The sequence below is a fragment of the Hirundo rustica genome, chromosome 4 (genome assembly GCF_015227805.2).
Source record: "Hirundo rustica isolate bHirRus1 chromosome 4, bHirRus1.pri.v3, whole genome shotgun sequence".
NCBI lineage: Eukaryota > Metazoa > Chordata > Aves > Passeriformes > Hirundinidae > Hirundo > Hirundo rustica.
In genome coordinates this window covers 12,321,775-12,337,401 of record NC_053453.1, presented here as the reverse complement: position 1 = coordinate 12,337,401, position 15,627 = coordinate 12,321,775, and the positions used below count along the sequence as shown (strand labels likewise).

Genomic DNA, 15,627 nt, shown 5'->3' with positions numbered 1-15,627 from the left:
TTCCACTATAAAATTCAAAAATGTAGGGGCAGACAATGAAAATAATTTTTATAACAGCCAGAATCCCAGGAATTCTTCTAGTTCCTGTCCCTCTGCTCTTCAGTTGTTGGAACTTTGGGATCAACAGAAATTTAGATAGCAACAAGACATGTCCTCTGTGAACTCTGCTTCTGTGCTTTCTCTAGAAGTACCATTTTATTCACTCATGTTCTGCCTTCTTGCCTTTTATTGAGAAATAAATTATAAATAAAATTATATAAATAAAATTATTTGCTGACTATGACTTCTATAAGTAAACATTAATTCACTGAAGTTGATTTGGACTTACTACTTTATTAGAATATTTTATTTTGCTGCTTAATCAAAATCCTAAATTCTATCAGTGTGAATTGCTGAATTACTTCACTGGTGTGCTCATATAGGAAAAACAACTCAAACATTTTTATGTCTGACTTTTTTTCCCTGTAGGACTGATGTGTAAGTTGAGCTTTGGATGCCCAAAGGCAATGTTGATCAGCACAGCTGCAGGCATCCTGTTGGGGACCAGGAGTATATGCAATGTTTTTTGAAAATGTGGTTCTCATGCCAAGATCTGATACCCTAATCCTAGAGGGTGGGGGAGGCAACCCTTTCCCTATGTTCTGCAGTCAGGCTGCCCACAAAGTTCTCCATGTTAAATTAAGAAATGTCAGGACAGGTGTAATTAGTTGTTGTGTAATTAGTTGTCTCTGCAGCACTTACCAGCCTCTCTGAGAATTTCTTCATAGTTTTCCCCCTAAAAGGAGCATAGAGTGACAACTCTGTTACTAGGAATATGGAATATGACAAATGCAAATAGAAGCAACAGCAAATGCCATGTTACACTGCAGCCTCAAGCCTGGCCTTTGGGGAAATAACCCTGCAAGCAGGAGTGAGGCTGATCCCAGCCGCTTGTCCTTGGCTGTTCTTTATGCTAACTCTGTGATGGTGGGTTTATGAATGGTAAACCAAATGCTCACAAGGATTTTGTAAGAAGAGTAGCTCCATGGTAAGCTATATATGTAAGATTTAAACTTGGTTTCCCGTGGTGAGATGTTTTGCATTCAATTAACAGGGACACCCCAGATCACATTAGAGGAGGGGCAGTTTGCAGAGAGCAAGCACTGAATCACCAGGCCCTTTCACAAGAGGCACCTCCAGTAGATCATACTTACATTGCCTAACCTTTGTGTTCAGCGCTGTGATAACAAACAGTCCGGTTTGAGCACCAAGACACATCAGTCTGATTTTACAGTTTACACAGTCTCAAACATCCAGTCTCTGATTTCCATTCTGAACATGGTGTGCTCTCCCTGCAGGTCTGGGTGCAGTAACTGTGAGGTTGGGGAACACTGTGGAGTGATAATGCACGGCAACGCTGCCACGTTCTGCGAGCCATACGGTCCCAGAGAACTGGTAAGTGAAGGCTGCCTCTTCTGCTGGGGCTGGGGTACAGGCTGTTGTTGTATTTCTTCAGCGAGACCAGACGACCACCGATGGCAAAAGGAAAGATCCTGCTCTCTCACGGGGGGATATCACAGCTTTATTCTGGAGTCCTGCTCCTGCCAGCTGGAGCTCTTTCCCTTTCCACGCCGTGCCAGAGAGAGAGAGACCAGCCCTGCCTGTCCCGGGGCCTTTTTCCCCGGGGGGCAGGGCCCAGAGGCAGGGACAGGCCACTAGCCAACCAGGGATAAGGTGGGAGTGGGACAGAGTTGGGTTACATTCCAGTGTGGGGGATAGGCACTGCCGATCCGGGACAAACCACGTGATACAGTTTCCAAGGGGGACAGGAGATACAATAGGAAAACATTGCAAAGCCCAATATGAAAATGAAACACAATATAAACCAAATTAATGTGCTACAACAGGCTGTGAAACTGTGTCAGCTGCAGCGATGTTGGTGGGCTTTCAAAATTTGGTATTTAGCAGAGATGCTCTTGAACAAGGTGCTAGGTCCATACAAGTAACCCAGCAACATCCTAGGGTTTGAAACTGTAGATGCTAACCAATGGTTATTGCAATAGTTAGCAAGGGACAGTCTCTTGATCCAACATGTATTCAAGTCATTTAAAATACCTCTGAAATACTGAAAAGTCAAGGACATAAGACTGTGTTTTGGAACTGGCATCATTCTCTTTTTACATCCAACTATTAAATAGAGACAGGGTTCATTTTTCTTTTATTATTTTATTAATCTTGTCCCATTTTTTCTTGTCCCTGTTGACAAATGTTAATTTGGTTGTAAAACATCACTTACAAACAATGCATCCTGCAGACTTAAATGCAGCCTGGAGCAAGTACCTGCCAGTCACAGGGAAGTGTATGTAACAGATTGAGTCATGATGAATGGAACAGAATTAATTTTGTTGGGGGGTAGTTTGGTCATAAAATTGCTGTAAAAAACAACATGGTGCAATTTGCATTAACTTGAGGTCATCTGGGTGTGGAAAATGAATTGCAATACATAAACCAAAGCCCACATGCTGATGCTGGGCAGCTAGCTGCAGTGGTGTGCATAAAAGGGAAGCTTTGGAAATAACTGAAAAATTAAAAGGCCAGATAAAAGCCCATGTAATTCAAAATTAATTTTCATGTTTTCAACAGTCTTCTGAATGGAGGGAGAGGCTGATTAGAGCTATTTGAAGAGCAAACATGGAAGAAGGCCATGTAACAGAAGTAGTTTTGGCCAGGCATCTTCCCTTCATTTTAGACACTGACAATCTTCTCACATGGTTAATTTTACATCCTTAACTGGGACCAGAATTACACAAATGCAATGTAGATATTGCTGATGTGGTGCATAAAAGTCGAGATTTTACAGATAAAGAAGAATTTCCCTGGCAGCCAGCTCCAGCCAGGGAATCCTGTCAGGGGTGTTAAATGGCCTCCCTGTTACTTTGCATCCTGTTTGAATGTGCTGTGCTTTGCTAGCTGTCTTGAGAGCACACACACTGGTTTACGTCCTGTGCAAGAGGGAAGTCCCACCACTGGGGTATTTTTCCCCACTGGGGTATTTTTCCCATTTTTTACATTCATTCTTAGTTGTAGTACTTAGTATAGGTAACACTACTTGGGAAAAAAATCTATTTATGATGTTTAACAAACCCAGGGTCCCAGCTCTGAGGGTTTTGAACTGTCATTCATTAGCTGTCTTCTGCCTGCTATATGCAATTCAAATTATCCTAAGCAATCAGGAGTTGGCTTCAAAATCCAGTCTTGGACCGCATTTGTCATATTGCTGTGTAGTAAAGAGCACTACCATGGCATCAGGAATTTGGAAAACATTTTTATGCTACCAAAGTGATGTGATTAAATAATCATCTGAAAAAATAATTGTCACTCTTATAAGCAGTTTGCAGCCTAAATATGAAAGTACTTATAAATATTATGGCAGTGTTGCAGAAAAATCAAATCCTTCTGCAGGAATATGCTAATTGCTTAACATTAAGAATGAACACAAGAATGTTCAGGCTGGAGAAGTGATCTAGTTTTATTTTTTATTATGGACATACATTTAAATACCTACTGTCTTAGAACCAACCTGTTTCTCATTTGTTTTGGCAATTTCACAACTTACCTCTTTCTGTCACAATTTTTAATACCTGTTTCTTTTCTCCATGATTTTTATCAATCCTATTTTGTCCCTGCTTGAAATGGATCATTAAATCTCTGTTCCTGCTCCTAGTACACGAATTTGCTCTAAAATACTTAGTCAAGAAGAGTTGGATTTGCAAAATATTTTACATCAGCAGCTCTTACAGCTGCTGATTTGCTACCTTGACCTCATTCTTTTCTCCTGATTTCCAACAGCCACCTGTTATTGTAGACAGACTTTTTTTAATACCAACTGTGTCTCTGTTGGTGAGAATTTACTGCTGGCAAAATCCTGGGAAGGTGTATAGCCTAAGAGATGTTGCAAGCAAGGAAAAATATTTACTAAAGGCTCCCTACCATGCTCTCTGCAGTGTCTGAACTAAACAGTCCTATGCAAAATTTTGAAAAACTTGTTAGTAAGTCTAGTGCTTTTTTCCAAAGCATTGCTGAAATGATTCACAGCACAGTCTAGGTCTACATGAACATCTCTTCTGTGATAACCGATATGTTTAATTTCTTGGTGATATGAGCTACTGAACCTCAATAAAAGTTTTGTTTTCAAATTATAACTTGCACAACATAATTAATTGAATGAAAACTAATATAGTAGGTGCTATTAACTCAAATCAGAAAGCAATTTATTATTTGGCAGGATACGTGTGATACCTAATACTGGATCGATCCTGGCAGAATGACTTACATGGGAATGTGACTGTGTTTTTAAAGAGGTTATGTAATTGCAGATTTCTTATTCTTGATTAAAAATTAAAATTACTTGTTAGGACATGTAGTCTTTTCATCAGCTAATCTTCAATGCATTTCAGTGGCGATCCCATTCTTTAATATCTATAAGAAATTCTTTTCTGTAAGTAATATGTATGTAAAAAAGAAACAAAACACACCAAAACCTCATGCCAACTCATGCAGATCTCCACACATTATTTTCAAAGGCATAATTTAATGAATAACTCAACTAGGTGTGCACTGGCACTGGAAGAAGTCCAGTCCCTTTTGCTCTTGTATGCCTTGCTTGTTACGTAGCAGTATTGTTAAAGCCAACCTTCAAAATGAATTGAAAACAAATAGGTGTCCTTCCCAACAGAGTAGTGCTTTTTATTTTATAGCATTTTCAGGAGAACCATTCTAACCTGAACTACTGAAATATGGAGGCATTCAAGGAAGGGAGAAGGAGAGGCCTCAGAGGAGGGTGGTCTGCTGAGTACTTGGGGAGCTGCTGGTTTCTCTTTGCAGGTGTTGGCTAGATGTCAACAGTGGGAAGATTCTGATACAACATTGCACTGTACATAGCCTATAGTATCACCGAGGGGTTTTGTTTGCTTTGATGTGTAAGATTCAAGTTCTTTTTTTCCTCCTAATATTTCACTATTTTAGTGTTACTTAATGTTATTTTTATTGTTTATTTATGATCATTTTTAGTCCTTGTTCTGTTCTGGGGAAAGTGAGAACCGTTCCATATATACAGATTCACACTAAGCTGACTATAAACCACGGAGGTCATTTTTTCAGTCTTCTAAAGAGTAGTCAAGTGACCCTGTTGCACATAAATGTGCTTTTTCTTCTAGACATTAGTATGATGGAAAAAAATCCTGGCTTTGACCTATGATGAGATTTCAATAATCAGAATGGCATAACAAAATGTCCATGATCACTCAGCCTGAAAGGGCTGGTGCAGTCCTATGCACTGGAGATGTAGGCATCTAGAGATTTTGCATGATTTCAAAGAAACTCAAGTGATGAATGTACTGTTTTGCTGCTCTAACAGAAATATTTGCTTCTCTTCCCATAGACCACCACTGGCCTTAACACAACTACTGCATCCATTCTTCAATTTTCCCTTGGTAAGTTTAGATTACCCTTTCACCCCCAAAAATTGCAAAAAGTAATTTCTGCAAAGGAAGATGGCCCCAAAAGTTCAGGGTTGCCTTTTTGGTTGATATTACAATCAATATGAGGGATTAAAAAATATTTTTAAAACTGCAGTGTATTTATTCATTTCCCAATATGTAGCTACTGTTTTAAGTTTTGGAAATGAAAAAACTCCAGTGGATACTCTGATGACTCATGTTTGAGTTTTGTTTTTTTCTCCTGTTTTGCAGCCTGATGTTTATTATAATTTCTTGCTCTTGCTCTGAAGTGTGATTGCAGTTTCTTAAAAAAAAAAAAAAAAAAAAAAAAAAAAAAAAAAAAAAGGGAAGGCTTTTATCATTTAACCCCTCTGATATATTCCAAGTTACACCTAGGTAATCCTGTTTTTAAAACAACTGTACATAGAGAATAGGTAAGGCAGATGAAGACTAAATGTTATTAAGTCCATATTATCAACGACCTGGTTGTATGCCATATTATTAGAATACTGTGAGTTATTGCACATTTCACTGTGCATTTGTGGCTATAAATTATGGTAGAGGCTGTGGCTGGGGCTGAGGGAAAATTTGGAATACACCTGATTTGTTAACTCATATCTCAGTGTTCAGAATATGAAGGAAAAATGTTCTTTTGATATAAATGGTTCAATAAAAATGCAAGCAGGAAATGTAGCCTGCTTCCTCTGTGGACCCCTAGATATGTGTTTCCAAATCATATTCCTATTTTTAAAAAAGTAATTTTCCAAAAGTATCTCAAGAGATGTGTGATTAAACTCTGGAAGTCTCAGTTGAAAATAGGAACAATCATGTAGCTTGGAAAACAGCTTAGGTTTTTTTAATGGATTGGAAATCAAAATCCTCGAAGGCTCAGAAATACATCATTTAAATTTGTTTTTTACCTGAAGTTGTTCATTTGGGTATTGGAAATCATCAGTACCTGCAACTGACTGCAATGTTCATACATCTAAGGACAGGTATCTGTCCTTTTATTTTGAATTACTGGTTTTTAAAAAAAAGCCAGAAAAATGTATCCAGTCCTCAATTAAATTAGTGCATTAATATTGAGTGTCTCAGAAGAAAACCAGTGTGTTGCTGCCCTGAAGTTTCATTCAGACAGTGGGAGGGTAGCAACTCAATCCACTTGGATGTGATGCTCACCAACAGAAGCACAAGGTGACTTCTACAGAGCTGCAATTTTGTGATGATGGAGGAATTTCACTTTTCATGAAAATTTACAGAAATCTTCTTTGGATTATTCTTGTAGTAACCCAGGGTGGTTAACAGCAGCGTATGGGCTGGTAGGTGTATGTTTGCTGCCACAGCCCAGTGCCTGGTGTCTGCTCCAGGTGAACTGCAGTACAGTGCAGGCTCCCAGAAGTTTCAAAATGAGACTTGATATTTCACTAGGAGCATTTCACTAGGAGATGGGAAAGGTCAAATTAAAAAAAAATGGGTAAGAAAAGGCTGAGCAGGAAATAATCTATATGACAGCATTTTCATTAATAGATCTTAAGAATTCCTGAACCCATACCAGTAGGAACCCGTAAAATCCTCAGTATGATGGAGCAAAGAGGGGTGGATGCACATCCAAGTAAATCACATTGCAGCCTCCAGTTGAAAATGTATCATATCTCTCCATGTGCCTGCATTGAGTTTGAAATACAATGCAGATTGGTTTTGTAACTGTTAGAAGCCAGTGTGAGACAGGTGACTGCTGCTGAGCTCAGCAATACTTGGCTTTAGAATCCAGTTTCCAGCTTAGTCCCAAATGTCCAATTTAATCATAACCCTATTTAGGGATTGATCCAAGGGAATTGCCTTTTTTTTTTTTTTTTTTTTTTTTTTTTTTTTTTTTTTTTTTTAAAAAAAAAAAAAAAAAAAAAAAAAGTATGATTGCCACTTTCTATCACCCATGTAATCACTTAAGCTGTAGGCTTTTGGGGTGTCTTTATGTTGAATTTGTCACATAGCTTTGGCTGTGTTAAAGAGCGCATGTTTTAATTTCTCTTGCCACTAATTATCAGATGGAATTTTGTATTTGCAGGTATATAGGCAATAGAGAACTAGGAAATGAAGCTAAATATTCTGAAGCTAAATTCTGGTTTCACCAGGAATTCCAGATCCTTTTAAACTCTACAGTCAGGGAGGGTAACAAACTAGTGAATTCTTCATTAGTTGTTATTCTATGCGGTTTCCTTCATGCATCATATATTTGGTAGTTTTACTCTTTAAAGGCCAAGGCGGTTGGAGAGGTGCACTTGAGAAGAAGGCTTAATTAGGATGAAAAAGTGATCAATAAGGCATTTTCAGCAAACAGGACAACATTTATGTGCACTATCCTTTCTGAATGAGAAGAACTTGTCTGTCATGCAGCATCCGCTCAGAGCTGGTCCAGGGATGGGGTGATATTTACACTCATGCGCTCTGTGCCTAAGTGTGCAGAAAATTTTGATTACTTCTACTGTCTTAATCATCAATCACTACATTTTTCCAAGACCCAACAGTGACCTGTCTAGCAGTTTCTTTAATGTTCAGTGGGATTGTTAATTGAGATATTTAAAGCAAATCTCAGGCCAGAATATCTGATTCAACAGCTTGGGAATTGCAGGATATTGCCCAAAAGCCTCTGGACTCAGCTGCCACACAACATTAGTCTGATCCATTAGCTGAAATACTCTCTATTTCTCGCTCCAAATCTGAGCCTTTTCCCCTCAGCTGCATCCCTGGGCTTCCTCAGGGTTGAACATGATCTGTCATTCACATGGGCCACTGCGGTGGAAGGTGACTCATTGTCACCGTACTGAGAGATCAGCAACTGAACTAAAGACAGGAAGAAAGAGACATAAAATCCCGTGGGGAGAAGAGGAAAGGCCTTGAGGGAGCAATTGCAAGGTGTGAGGTGAGCAAGTTGTGCTTGTGTTTGTTCCTTAGGTGTTCTCCTCCACCGCCGGAGGCAGTGGTGTGTGTGGGGTGTGCAGGCTCTGCAGGGGCCGTTCAGTGCTGCAGGTGCTCCCCATCCCTCCCTCCTCTGCAGGGCCTCTGCTAAAGCTGAAGATGCTGCGATGAGCATCAACACTCAGCCCAGCCTCCAGGGCAGGTGCTCCTTGGAGCCATGTGTGTAACAATGTTAAAGTTGTTAATGAAAAATATTGCCTTGAAAAACTTTGTTCCGTGGCTCTCTCCTTATGTCTTGGTATTACTAGATCATTTCTGGCTGTTTAACAGTACTTGAAAATGAGAATAACTTGATAAGGAAACCTCCCACTTTTCAGCTTTGTTATGAAAATTCCTTCACATTCCTCTGAAAACAGGAGGACTTTGTCAGTATCGTGTTCTCCATAAATGCATAATGTTTGTAAAGTACAATCCTACTCTAAAACTGCTTTCCCTTCAACTTTCATACCATTGTCACGAAGCTCCTCGGTCATTACTAGATCAAATTAGCAATTCTTCCTCTCCCCAGCTTTCTAAAAAAATCTAACCTCCCTACCATTTTACATCATGTCAAAATTGGTTTATGAGGGAAGGGGTTTTTTGTAATTTTCCAAGAAGGAAAACACCTTCAAATATTACAAACATTTTGCACTTCCACTCTGATTCTTAAGGATCAAGCCATTAATCTTGCAAACAGAAATAGATGCAGGTTCAAAAGTGGGGGTTTTGCTTTATTTGCTTTATTTATATAAAGCTTGGACTTGGCCACTCCCTTCCAAAATATTATTACCACAAACTTTTGCAAAAATTAAGTTCCTTAATCTATCAGGTTTTACTTTGTGTCAACCATCAATCATTATTTTCAGTTCCCTTCAGAACTACCTTTGTGTACTAAATATGTGACTTGCAGTATTTAAAGGTTGTTTGTAATCATAAACCATCTTTTCCTAACTGATATGAGTGACCTGAGTTATGGTCATTTCATATTGGTGATTATGCTTATCTTGACAAATGAAACTTCTTACAGGAATCTCAGTATGATGCACAATACTTTTCCTGCAATAAATAAAATAATAAAGCCTGTCCCTAAACTTTTGGTGGACCCTGAGAACACCACTGACCTGGCAAGGAAGGGGCTGCTCTCTGACCCTGAGAACACCACTGAGCTGGCAAGGAAGGGGCTGCTCTCTGACCCTGAGAACACCACTGAGCTGGCAAGGAAGGGGCTGCTCTCTGGGCGCATTATTTGCTATTAACATGAAAGGCTTGAAGATGCATCAGCAGAGGTGATCTTCAGTGCCTGAAGGCTGTCAGGCCTTGACACTGGAAATTCTTTAGGCATCTTTGCTGCATGGATCATATGCTTAATGCCTTAGCTATTGCTAAAGGAAAGACTTGACACAAATCAAATCTAGCACATCAACCTTCAGTAAAAACAATTTGCAGTCAGGTTTTAATATCAGGTTTTAACCTGTGAGAGTGCCAGATGATTTTGCCAGATGGACTCTGTTGTCCTCTCAGGAAAATCCCAGTAGATATTATCCAGAAGATGGGTCACTCATGTTGTGATTTGCTTGCTGGTCTGGAACCACAAGGATTTGGACCTTACTTGTAGATTAAGAATGGCCCTTTTCTCCTGCTGCTTCTTGGATAGGATAGGATAGGATAGGATAGGATAGGATAGGATAGGATAGGATAGGATAGGATAGGATAGGATAGGACCATTTCAGTTGGAAGAGATCTACAGTAATCATCCACTCAACTATTTCAGGGCTGACCAAGAGTTACAGTTTGTTGTTAACTTCTTTAACAACATCCAGTCACTTCTCTGCCATCTATTGCTATTGCACCTTCTGCTGTTTCAAATTAATTGACCAAGTTAATTGTTGATTATAGCATTTGACAAGTATTCCATAGAGAGTTCCACATGTATTAAATTAATCTATTACAATCACTAACAATACCTGACAACAGTTTATCAATGTCCCCTAGTATCTTTCTAATGGAACCTGTATTAAGGGTAAATGTGCGTGTCTATTGGTTTTTATATGGTTAAAATATTATTAAGAAATGTTACCGTTGGTATTCAACTATTCAGGAATTTTTAGTAATTCAGAGTGCAGAGATGTTGCTAGGGGTGATCTTAATTCTATAGTACCTACTTTTCCCCCATTTTCTATCTTCCTCCAAAGGAAATAAAATGTCAAACTCTCTGCTTTTACATGCATAAATATTTCATTGACAATCTTACAGTATAATCACTTAAATCAGTAACAGAAGTAATAACTTCTCCAATCTTAGTCAACACACTTCCCACTCTTACAACTTTATTTTCTGGCTGAGTAATCACCCCTGTTTTCAGATTTCCTGAGCTTTTAAAACCCATGAGACCATCAGCTGTACTTAACTGCAGAGTAATTGTATTACCTCTGCTGAATTTACATTTATACTGTCATGTATTTTCAGTGGTGAGGTGTATGTGCAATGCACATACCAAGGATTTCTATGTGACTTAGTTTATTTACAGTCTGCTTTTAATTCTGCTGATTTCCTAGTCCTCTGTAACTGTAATTCAGAAAACTATTTAAAATCTGATATAAATTGCTTTTAATTAGTATATGACTAAGGGTCACTGATTTGGATGCAGATCTTTGACATAAAAATTCCAAAAGACTTTTCGTGTCATGTCCTGCTTCACCCTAAGACATCAGGTTAGTGAATTATTAGCAGCAGACTTATTTCTCTCCCTGAACTACCAAGGTCACTAGGATATAAGTGAAAGCTGTTTTACTCAGAAAAATCCGTGGCCTAATGGTCTTGGTGATGGTTGTTGGAGACAAAGGATGAACAGTGTTTATTTTTACACAGTAAAATGCAATTTTTTTCAGGCTTATTTATTCCACTTATAATTTGTAGTGGCAATTTGCCTTTGCTACCAGTGTAGTCTTGCAGAATTAAATTATAAAGTTTATTTTATTATGTAGATAATGGAAATACTATTTTACCTTGATGTGTGCACAATCTGCAGATTATTATTATTATCATCAGCATCATCATTGGAACTGTTGAATGCGCCCTTTGGATTAGTCCTTAACTGATAGGATTCTATGCTTCAGAACTCACATTTACTTCTCTATTAACCTCAGCAAATAGAAGACAGTGATGACCAAAAAATAATCTTACACAAATAAATAGTGCAGCTGATTCACTGAGCTCCATGTATTTCTGTGGAGAAAACAGCAGCCTCTCACTGCTAGGGCTGTTCCCCAGAGCAGCATCTGGAGGGCTCTGCAGAGACCTGCATGGGAATATGATCTCTTCTGCTTCCCCAATTCCATGTTGGCTTAGCCATGAGAACAATGATGACTGCATTTGACCCCATGTAACAGTCTGAAGACTTTTATCATTCATGCTCTTATCGTGTTTTAATTCAGATCTGGTGGCAGCTGTTATATTGACAAGAGTGTTTTTATGCTGTTTATTCTCTGCTTGAATTCAGAGCGCTTGATAGAACATTTCCAAATGTTTTGCTATGTAGGTCTTAGCTTTGGCTGAAAGGAACCACTGCTGATCATTTTCTCTTAATTTCTGGTTCTGTTTAGTCCGTTTTACAATTACAGAAGCTATTGGATGACTGACAAATGCTGTAATAGCATTTTGTGAGATAGCCTCAGAAGAACTGGATAGAGATTTCTTTCAAGTTTGCTAGGAAAATTTGCTTGCACTTCTCTAGAGAAATACCAAAATGAAAAATAAATCCCATCTGAATTTGGCATGGAGGAGCGCTCGATCTTTTAAATCCATCACTATCTTGTTAGCTGAACACCAAAAAAAACTCATAGAGGAAGCTGTGGTGTCTAATGTTGTGGGCATGTTGAGCCACCCCCTTTGCTTTAGTCACCTGCATGGATGATTTCCTTCAGTCACACAAATTTCTTTCTCCAGTGCCTTCCAGGAAGCACCAGGTTTCCTATGCAGGTATGGCACATCTACACAGATCTGTTGGTAGTGGTACCAGCACAGAAGGGTAGTTCTGGTGGCCACAGATTCATTGTTACTAGAATTAGATCCTGTCTCTTCCTCAGGTTGTTTTTTCCTAATTTCTTTCATAATATGGGAAAAGCATGAGAATTTAATATAACATAACTCAATATCAAATTTGGTTTCATTCACCATTCTGCATTTCTTCTGCTTGCTTCATTTCCCATTTCCCCCCAGTAAAGTATTGGGTGTTTGGGTCTGGGTTTTTTTGTTTGGGGTTTTTTTTTTTGTTTGTTTTTTTTTTTTTTTTTTTTTTTTTTTTTTTTTTTGTTTTGGTTTTTTTTGTTTGTTTGGTTTTGTTTTTTTTGTTGTTGTTGTTTTTTGTTGGGGTTTTTTTGTTTGGTTGGTTTTTGTGGGTTTTTTTGTTGTTTTTTTGGGGGGTTTGGGGGGTTTGGGGCTTTTTTTTTGTTTGTTTGGTTGGTTTTTGGTTGGGTTTTATTTGCTTGTTTGTGGGTTTTTTTGTTTGTTTGGATTTTTGGTGGGGTTTTTTTTTGTTTTTGTTTTGTTTTGATTTTGGTTTTGTTTTTTTGATTGGCTACCCAAATTACCATTTGCTATTATCTGACGTGAAACCTACTAATTTCCCTTTTCTGGTGGAAAAGCTCTTTGTGTTGATGCATAGGTTATACATTACATCTAATGTGAAAGAATAAGACAGGTAAGTAATATCATCAAGTACTCCTCATACAACATGTGGAAATGTTAGGTGGTGTTTATTGATTTCACTGAGCTTTACAAGAGGGGCTGCCTAGGGTAATACCTAGATTGAAACCAGGATTTAAAGTTGATGCTGTATTTGAAAGACATTTTAATGACCTTGGGGCAAAATGATTTGTGTTGTTTTGGCTAGCCCAAGGTTACAATGAAATATTGTCTTTATTACTTCTGTACCAGGGTTTCTCTGCCACTGTTGGGAATTAAAATGTGAGCGTTAAAGATTTACTACATGGAGAAAAGCAGAAAAGATAAAGAGCCTCAGGATTCAGATCCAGGGCAGGTGGCCGTGCCACCACCTTGGAGTTAAACGTGGGCCATTATGGAATTGGTCACTGCAAAAATAAATGCTGGATTACAGACAGACCCATCCTTATCCTGCTCATATCATTGTATGAGGATAACACTTTTGTATGATTAAAAGGTCCATTTTTGAATTAAAAACAAAGCATCTGTAGTTCCCGGTGGGGAAACTGAGAAGCCCACATATCAGCAAAACAGTCCTGGCTGTTCCTCCAGTGGGTGAAGGACTGGAAAATAAAAGCAGATAAAAATAGAAAAGCCCATCAGGAATTGCAGAAGACAATTTTTTACCAAGCTAATTATTATCTACATGCATATACATTTAAAGGTAGGCTTTACTGGGTTTCTGAAAAGTGAGACACCTCAGTGCAGAATTGGCTTGAGAAAAATTATTTCCCAGGTTTTCTTGGTGCCAGAGAATTTCACTAAAGCAGCCGAGGAAAGGACTTTCATATCGGTATATTCAAGGCACCTCCTTTCACGCAGCAGTTCTTGGGACCAATGTGTGTTTTCTACTGCCTCTCTAGACTGGACTGGCTGTAGGAATCTAAATACAACTTCATGTATTTTCCTACAGTATTTTAATACCATTACCAGCACCTTATAGAGGTAATTTTCGTGATTATAGACCTTCACGGCTGACCCTGACGGCTAAACACAGTTACACAAAGCATCTCTTTCTGTTTACTGATATGTGTTAGTGTACTACTGAGCTACTTTCACGTGGTGTTTACATTCTGCCCAGCTTCATTGAGAGGTCGCCCTCTCACTTAGAGGACCTCCACATAATCTGACATTAACTATTTAATGGCAATAATGTTGAAGTGTAGAATGTGGGTACCACAGTAGAAAATGCTTCCTGAACACAAGGGTTACTATTTTGTCAGACATCCAAGAGCAACTGCAAGTATTTTGGGAGCCTTAATGATGCTGTTGTTTCAGTAGCTATAGTTCCTGGGTGTCCATTTCAGCCAGGTCTAAGCAAGTTTGCTCACTTTGCCTTCAGCAAGGTGTTTTGTTATACAGTGTTGGTGTACTTAAGAGCATGGTTAAATTTAGCATCATGTAATTATCTATTTGGCAACAGACTTATTACCCAAGCACATACCTGCTGGCTGTATTTCAGAAAGAGACTCTATAAATAGCTTTATGTCAGAATAAATTGGACACTGACATGAGGAAAATACAGCCTTCTGCTTGGCTTATTTTTCTCCCCTTAACCTTCTCATCACAAAAAGCAATATGAATTGTGATCTGAGCTTGTTCATTAGAAGAGAACAAATTTGTGTGAGTGCAGGAAGCACATCAGATCTCTGAATATAAATAGACTAAGAGGAAGTTGAACCAGATAAGTATTTCCTCAGACTTCTCATCTAAAGGAAATTAGCTGCATTAATTCATGAAAAGTACATTTGCTGTTATTGGGAATCCTGGCAGGAGGTGGATGGGAAGGGACCCCTGGGTGATCACCTGCTCCATGCTCCAACCAGGATCACACCCTGGGCAAGGACAGACTGCTCAGAGCCCCATCCACTTAGGGTTTAACCTCAGATTAACTTTTAGGACTTCATTTATGAAGTTCTTCTGATTGATTTTTACCAAATGATTTTTACATTTTTATCAAATGTATTTACTAATTATTTTTCTCCTCGTATTTTACAATATTACAGTGGTGGCTTCTAGCCTGCTCATCAACCCTTTAATTTTATATAGATGTAAATAACTACCCAGAATTTCTGAAATGGAAAAAAGCCTAAATCTGCCAGTGGAAAAAAATAGCTGCTCTCAGAAACCTGCAGAAAATAAATAGCTTAAACTTTATATCACAAAATTTGTAATTCTCACTAATTCTAAAGTAGATCTGATTTTTATGAAAGGTAAACACCATTGGCATTTTTTTTCCTAGTGCTAGATATTTCTTTCAGATTGTTTATTAGAACACATACAAGAGTACAGACAGTCAAAATCCTTTTCCCACAAGGGAAAGAAAAGCAGCCAGCAATATTTTTTTTTTTTTCCCCATTAACAGGTAGACCATGATTACAAAACAAAATGTAGTTCTTACAGTTTTTAATTCAAATATTTTTTTACACTCAAAATACCTCTCTGTACTCTGAATTCACTCTATAAATAAGGA

The 15,627-nt window shown here is 38.4% G+C and overlaps 1 protein-coding gene across 2 annotated transcripts in view; it reads left to right on the top strand.

Moving 5' to 3' along the window:
- The window catches only part of RELN (reelin), a 279,101-nt gene that overhangs the window by 126,943 nt on the left and 136,531 nt on the right, over window positions 1–15,627 (top strand). For both annotated transcript variants that reach the window (XM_040061406.1, XM_040061404.2), the window contains exons 7-8: window positions 1,338–1,434; window positions 5,420–5,471. In XM_040061406.1, the coding sequence (XP_039917340.1) occupies window positions 1,338–1,434; window positions 5,420–5,471 (149 nt within the window). The remainder of the gene's footprint in view (window positions 1–1,337; window positions 1,435–5,419; window positions 5,472–15,627) is intronic.